Below are 8,094 nucleotides of genomic sequence, written 5' to 3' on the forward strand. Positions count from 1 at the left end.
TGGCTACAGCACAGTGGTCACTCACATCATTCGCAAATACTCTCACAGATGAGTATTTATAGGGAACATTAGGGAGGATAACTGCTTCTAGCTGTATGTAGCTAGCGCAAGCTAACAAGAAACCTGTTAAAGAATCTTCAAAGAATGCTTAATTTTACCAAAAGAAAAATATTTCAAGATAAGAACTAACCAGAGAGTTTGTTGAAGTCCTAAATACTTTTGTTTTGATGGAGTATGGACTTCCCCTAACAAAACTAAATAAAGAGCAGGACATTTATCATAAATACAATACTCTTATATACATTTCCTGTCTTCAAATTGGCTTGTGCCATGGGAATAGTTCATATAAACGTCCATCTCCTCCGGTATTCACTACCATGGTGAACATTAATTTAAGGCACTTTTAAGGCCATTTTCTAAACACGTCACAACAGCTAAGGCCATAGATATGTTTTGGTCGAAGATTAATCAATATTTTGTAACATAAATCGCATATATCAATATTTAGGGCCCGAGCACGATGTGCTAGGACCCGACGGGGTCCTAGCACGAAGTGCCAGGAAACCTATTGTTATTGGTGGAATTATTCTTAGGAATAATTTTTCCTCTTTTTGAGGTCTTTAGGATGCTTCAAAAGTTGTATAATGTTGCACGGACGCCAGGACCGGTGAAAAATTCAATATTCTGGAGTCAATGGGTTCAAATTATTCAACCTGCTCGCTAGAGACACCTATGAAAATCCCATTTCGGAAAAATTGACATAGTCGCACCGTAATTCCGAATGACCTGAAATTTTGCACACATATCCGGGTGGACCTGTTCTACAAATAATCCTCTTGGAACCCTATGCTCCGCCTACATTTTCTTTTGTCATTGGCATAATTTACAAAAACAGTGAAATATTCACTTAAATTTCAATTTTCAGTTTTTCTACACCAAAATTCGTATACATTATTAGCGGAGGGTCAGACACATTACCCAAGAAAATGAACATGTTCAGACGGTAAATATTGCCGCAATGAATCAAAACGTATTCGCAAAAAGGCGGGGCTTAGAAAGAAACGCTCATAACTCATCAACAATGTATCCATTCACCACAGATTTTGGTGGGTAGGTTCAATTTGTCTTGGGGAATAGGCACACAAAAGTATTTTCATTTTGGACTATAGGGGGTGCCAAAAACACCACCAATTTATAACTCAAGAGCGGATGGGCTAATCTTTTTTTTTTTTTTACACATACTCTCGGGGTGACTACGAACTCAGATTTAAAGTGTCGCAACAAATGCAGAATGTGGGCGTGGCCTATACATTTGTTTTTTATTGCGATAGCATAAAATGAGCTTCGGTCGCAAAACTTGGAACAAACGTCAGAGCCCACAAACTTTTCGAGAATGTAAAAAAAATACGTAATCTTTCAAAAAAACTGCTCACTAGCGCCCCCTATTGTGTGGTAGTCACATATAGTTTCTCAGAACTTCACGAAATTTGGCGCAGACATTTCTCGTGGAATTGCGGACATATTTGTAAATAAATTCCATTAGCCCCGCCCCTCAGGAAGTCGGCCATTTTGAAATATGTGCGTTTTTCATGCATTTTCATCACATTCTTGCAAACTCCTCCTAGGGGAATGATCGGAAAAATTCCAATCCAGGACACGTTCAGCCCCTATACAATATGATGCTAAATTGAGAATAACATTTTTTATAGCTCAATTGTGGAGGTCGTAAGCTAAAAGCGAATACACCATTTTTGACGATTTACATGTCGCAAATTACTCCAAACTACTCGGATATAGTTATTCCGATATTCATGAAACGCTGTGTACATATTGCTATTAATTTTGCACCCATATTTCAGTTCGCCTTCCATTAGCCCCGCCCCCCAGGAAGTCGGCCATTTTGAAAAATGTACGTTTTTCATGCATTTTCAGCACATTCTTGCAAACTCCTCCTAGCGGAATGATCGGAAAAATTCCAATGCAGGACAAGTTCAGCCCCTATCCAATATGATGCTAAATTGAGAAGAACATTTTTGATAGCTCAATTGTGGAGGTCGTAAGCTAACAGCGAATACACCATTTTTGACGATTTACATGTCGCAAATTACTCCAAACTACTACATTTCCATTTTGGGAAACCTTTACAAAGTGGCACCGTGTTACGGCTGCTGCCTTCCTGATCGTCTGAGTGTTTTCAGCTGTGTGTTCTATGTAAATGAGCTGTGCGGTTGCCCTCCCGGTATTGGCTCCCATCTCCTGGTCCGCCTCCTGAAGATTGCGATTGGAGCACGCCGGGCCCGACGCACTCCAATCGCAGCGCACAGCCGGCGCACACCTGCTGGCGATGACTACAAAGCTTGGGGACAATCCTCATTCTGGAGGCTCTGTATGTGGACAGAGGCCTCTCGCTACTTGCTCTCTGTTCTGGGGTTAAAACTTGTGTGATTAGTTAGAGTGTAGAGTAGCTTAGTTAGTGTTTAGAGTATAGTTAGGATTTGTGACTGTTGCCTGTAGTTTAGCTGTGTTTCTGTATAGATTATTTGTGTTAGTTGTACCACTTTTAGAGTGAGGTTTTGTTTCGTTCCTTATTTAGTATATTAGTATGTATTTTCCCTGTATGTCTTAAGACTCCCTTTTTGAGTCCTCCTTTAGTTGGTTATTTGTCAACCTGTGCCCTTTTGGCGCCTTTGTTTGTTTCAGGCTGCTTGCCTGCCATTTTGTTCACAGCTGTTTTAAATAAACACTTATAATTAATACCAATTCCATACTGGTGTGTGTTGCATTCCTCTTCCCCTAGTTGGGACGTAACATACATGGGGGCTCGTCCGGGATAAATAACTAATTCCTGGGGTTATAAGTGGTTTGTATAGCTAAAAACAATTTGGTAAGTTTGTGTGCAGTTTAACTGAGTATGGCAACTTTTGATTTGGAGTCGTTTTTGGTCTGTCCTTCGCATGAGCAGGTAGTTCAGTGTCGTAGAAACGACTTATATGAGATAGCGCAACATTTCGGTCTCCCAGTGGCAAAACAATTGTTAAAAAAAGAGTTAAAGGCTCTGGTGGTGGATGAGTTGGTGGAAAGGGGTTTTCTGGTGCTGCCTGCACAAGCTGAGCTCACTGTGCCAAATGGCCGTGCTAAAGGAGAGGGTAGTGACCGCGAGGGGAGCGAGCAGTGTAAAGCACCGCCTGCGCCGCCTCGCTATAGTCCACCGTCTCCTGGTAGTCCTGATTCCCGGGAAGGGAAGAAACTTAGAGTCCGCCTCGCCCGACTTCAGTTGGAAGCAAAAGACAGGCAACTTGAGTTAGAGGCAAAAGACAGGGAGCAAGACAGGCAGTTTCAGTTGGAAATAAAAAAAATTGAAGCAGATAAGAAAGTCCGGATGCGGCAGATGGAGCTAGACTCCCAACTGCGCGCATCCGGTGCTTTTGACTCTGCCGGAAGAAACTTGCCATCTCCACCTCCTCCACCTGCCTTTGACGTGAGTAACAACATTTCGCTAGTGCCAACATTCTGTGAGACTGAGGTGGATGCCTATTTTAGCGCATTCGAGAGCATTGCTACAGCATTGCGCTGGCCGGTTGAAGTTTGGGCTCTGATGGTAACGTGCAAATTACATGGAAAAGCTCGGGAAGCAGTTGTGGCTCTCACGTTAGAGGACAGCCTGCAGTATGACTCAGTAAAAGGTGCCATCCTCAGAGTGTATGAGTTAGTTCCTGAAGCTTACCGGCAAAAGTTTAGACACGATAGGAAGAGTCCTGATCAAACGCACGTAGAGTTCGCTAGGAAAAAGGGAATGTGTTTTGCTAAGTGGATTGCTTCATGTAATGCTACGGATTATTCTTCTCTGAGAGAATTGATCATGTTGGAGGAGTTTAAGAAGTGTTTGCCTGATCGCATTGCGGAGTACGTGAACAAACAAAGGGTAAACTCTCTCTCTGCTGCCGCTGTGTTAGCTGATGAGTATGTGCTGATGCATAAAACTGTGTTTTCCCCTGTCTCTACGGAGAGATCCCGCCGTGTGTCAGCCGCACCATTTACTCAGCCAGCAAATGTGTGTAACGTGAACAGAGAAGAGAGGGAGTGTTTTTACTGTCATAAACCTGGACATGTCATCGCCAATTGCGCAGCTCTGAAACGCAAGGAACAGCGGCAGAATATATCCCCGCCTAAAGGCATTGGCCTGGCTACACGCGCACGCGCACAGGCAAGTAAATGTGACCCTGATGTTTCATTAGCTGATCCTGTGATTGTGCCTGTGCCTTCAGAGGAAGCTGTGTCCGAGGAGAAGCCAGAAATTGTGGCTCCCCCTCCTCCTCGTGAGGATGTCGCGAGACTGGCGCAACACGCCGGCTCAGACAAGCCTCTAGACTTCTCGACACTCCCGGTAACCCAAGAGAGTCAGCTCGTGTATCGGATCTTAGTGTTAGTGTTGGCTCTACAACATGCTAATATTGATGTTGGACCCAGCCTTTGGCCAATTGTGATGTGTACATGTTACGATCCATTCATATTCTGCCCTAGCGTGTCCACACACAATCAGCGTCTCCTGCAATGGGCTCGGATTGTGCGGGACTACAGCAGTAGACACCCGTCATTAAAGGGTTCAGAGAATGTGTTGGCCGATGCTTGTCCAGGTTGAGTTTGTGATGTTAGTGTGTCAGGTTGAGTTTGTGATGAATGTGTGTTATTAGGAATTTCGTTAGAGTGCTTAGGTTCACAAAACCTGTGGGTTTGTGTCTTAAGGGGGGCGGCTGCTGCCTTCCTGATCGTCTGAGTGTTTTCAGCTGTGTGTTCTATGTAAATGAGCTGTGCGGTTGCCCTCCCGGTATTGGCTCCCATCTCCTGGTCCGCCTCCTGAAGATTGCGATTGGAGCACGCCGGGCCCGACGCACTCCAATCGCAGCGCACAGCCGGCGCACACCTGCTGGCGATGACTACAAAGCTTGGGGACAATCCTCATTCTGGAGGCTCTGTATGTGGACAGAGGCCTCTCGCTACTTGCTCTCTGTTCTGGGGTTAAAACTTGTGTGATTAGTTAGAGTGTAGAGTAGCTTAGTTAGTGTTTAGAGTATAGTTAGGATTTGTGACTGTTGCCTGTAGTTTAGCTGTGTTTCTGTATAGATTATTTGTGTTAGTTGTACCACTTTTAGAGTGAGGTTTTGTTTCGTTCCTTATTTAGTATATTAGTATGTATTTTCCCTGTATGTCTTAAGACTCCCTTTTTGAGTCCTCCTTTAGTTGGTTATTTGTCAACCTGTGCCCTTTTGGCGCCTTTGTTTGTTTCAGGCTGCTTGCCTGCCATTTTGTTCACAGCTGTTTTAAATAAACACTTATAATTAATACCAATTCCATACTGGTGTGTGTTGCATTCCTCTTCCCCTAGTTGGGACGTAACACACCGTAACTCCGAATGACCTGAAATGTTGCCCACTTATTCGGGTGGACCTACTCTACATATTATGTTTTTAAACCCCAAAGCTCCACCTGCTTCATTTTTTTTTAATTAGCATAATGTTAAAAACAGTGAAATATTACCTTACATTTCCATGTTTTCTTTTTTAACGCCAAACTTAGTATACAGCATCGGTGGAGGGTCAGACACATTACCGTAGAAATGAGCATGTTCAGTCGATAAATATGCCCGTCATTAACCTAAACCTGTTTGCAAAAAGGCGGGGCTAAGAAAGAAATGCTCATAACTGGTTAGGGTCAGGGAATTCCACAGGGCCCATCCTGACAGGCCTGGTGGTCGCCAGGAGGCTCCCGTTGAGGGGGGGGGTACTGTAAGGATTTGCAGTACTCCCTCCTTCTGCTTCCCTTTTTGTTTGTTGTCTGTTGTTGTCTGTCTGTCTGTCTGTGTTTGTCTCCCGGGCTGGGAGTGGCTGACCTACTTCTGGTTCCCGCCAATTCATCTTCGCAGCTGCTTCTCATTCATCCTGATCATCTACTCATCCACACCTGCTTATAAACCCGGTCTCCTCATCCAGTCTTCACCAGTTCGTCATCAAGATTACACTGAACCCATCATCACCTCCTCCGCTAGCCACGTCCAGCCACTTCCTCGTCGGATTCATCCGCTCTCCACGCAACCAGCTCCAGCCTGCTCGCTCCCCTCAGCTCTGAAGCCCCTGCTCGCCACACTCCTGTCCGGTAGGACAAACTCTAACTCCTGCTCCAACCTTCTCGCTCTCGGGAGCGTAAAGACACAGGCTCAATCCACCTTTAATCTGCCTGGCAATAATCCCCAGCTCACTCCGGAGCCTCGGCTGAGGATCTCCATTCCCTCGCTTTTTTATCCCCTTTCCTGGACTATAATAACAACAGTTAGTAATTAGTATCCCCTGTCACTATTTGAAATTAAAACCTTTTGTTGCAAACTTATTTTTTTCTGTCCGTGTTTGTATTGTGGGTTCAGTCCTGAAAGGCGATCACGGAGTTTAACAGTCTGGTTATTATGCTGTTTGGAGGAGGCCTCACCGGTAAGAGCACTAACTAGCTACCATCACATGTACCTTAGCTTGACTTAAATGTATTAAACGTATAGTTAAGTGATATCAAAATATAAATAACTAATGTCATGCAAACATATTAATATTTGCTTGATTCCAGTGTTGAATTTATCACAATTGCATACAAATGTTAAGGGATTTTAAGATTCTGAAGTATTATGCTAAAAACTCAATAACTTAGATTATTATTTATAGTTTTGCTGAATAGTTTCATGTCTGCTTACCTTAGAAACGTAAAATGCCACAGCAGTGTGCAGATGGGGAGCATGTTAGCTTAGCTTGGTAGCTTCAGCTATCTCTGGAACTTTCAGCTCGGTGGCAGCAGGTCCCGCCTCGGCTCCGCCTCTTTGCCCTTATTTGGAGCAGGCTGGAGTAGGCGGGAGTTGAACTCTGACGTCACTGTCGAGCCGTTAGTGGCCGGCTCCTCCTACTAAGGGATTCTCGGCAACTCTGCAGAATTCTATGGGTGACGTCACGGACCCTACGTCCATTTATATATACAGTCTATGGTTACGCCGAGTGTCAAACAGCACTTGAAATGGGATGGAACCACGGCAGACTGTCCAAAACTGGATTTGAATGGGTCCACCGCGTCCCCCCCCTCCCCGTCCCTAGAACTACACATGGCTATTGTTTTTCGCAACATGTTCTCTATCTATGGCACGTCTCTACTGGGAGTTGTAGTTTTAAAAGACGTTTTCGTACTTCCCATAATAAGAAGTTGCCAGTATTAAACTGTGTACATCCCTGGAGGTTTAGGGGATAGGAAACACTCAAATTTGAAACATATGATTAATAAATGGGTGAAAATTGCTTGTGCCCATAATGGGCAGCATTAATATATATCCCCACATACCAGCTAAGGTCAGAAGAGCTTTATTTAACAGCTGGTCTTATGTTTGTGACCCCTCCTGTTGTTAATTGATACGCCTGAAACATGCACTTGTCAAGGTTCAGAGGCACATTTTGCAAATATGGCAGTAGCCATCGATCATCTTAAGATAAGATATACTTTATTGATCCCAAGTTGGAAACATTTGCATTACATCAGCAGGTGTAACAGTTGTAAATATGCAGTGGTGTTTATTTGTAAATCATTTAGTATAATCAAATAAATTCTGTGTTTTATATTTAATAATTCTGTGTTCTTTATTTATTGATTGTTCAATACCTGACAAGGCCGGAGATTAAATATGTACATACATCTTATAAGAGTATAATACATATGTATAATATCAGTTAAAATAAGTGCTTCAACATAGTTAACATTGCTGGAGGTATGCACAAATATTGATAGATGTCTTGTAATGCACTATTGAGGAACCTGCGACCCAAGTTTTTCATTCATTGCATAACTACACCGTTTGTGAATATGATATGTCAATAAACCTTAGAAAATCTTGAAATCTTGAAAGGGATGTACAAAATAGTCATTATATACAGTCTTTAATTAACTATTAGTAGAGAATAACGAGTAATGAATATACTTTATAGGGATCCTATTAATATCTAATAATAAAAATAATGAAATTCAATAACATGCTTTAACCACTAGGTGTCCCTTTATATCAGCTGTGCACGTTTA

The 8,094-nt window shown here is 43.1% G+C and overlaps 1 protein-coding gene across 1 annotated transcript; it reads left to right on the forward strand.

The window, feature by feature from the left end:
- Positions 1 to 2,163: 2,163 nt before the first annotated feature.
- Positions 2,164 to 5,346, forward strand: LOC307033612 (uncharacterized protein). Its single transcript, XM_079672150.1, has 2 exons — positions 2,164 to 4,384; positions 4,785 to 5,346. Exons 1-2 carry the CDS (start codon positions 2,912 to 2,914, stop codon positions 4,803 to 4,805), a joined length of 1,494 nt encoding a protein of 497 aa, XP_079528276.1. The 5' UTR covers positions 2,164 to 2,911; the 3' UTR covers positions 4,806 to 5,346.
- Positions 5,347 to 8,094: the final 2,748 nt, after the last annotated feature.

The sequence above is a fragment of the Notothenia rossii genome, assembly GCF_949606895.1.
Source record: "Notothenia rossii genome assembly, chromosome: 3".
Taxonomy (NCBI): Eukaryota; Metazoa; Chordata; class Actinopteri; order Perciformes; family Nototheniidae; genus Notothenia; species Notothenia rossii.

Excerpts from the sequence above, each read along its gene's own strand:
- LOC307033612 (XM_079672150.1), top strand. The coding sequence starts at position 2,912 with ATGGCAACTTTTGATTTGGAGTCGTTTTTGGTCTGTCCTTCGCATGAG. Across the intron at positions 4,385-4,784 it reads TAGACTTCTCGACACTCCCG|CTGTGTGTTCTATGTAAATG; the intron begins GTAACCCAAGAG and ends GAGTGTTTTCAG.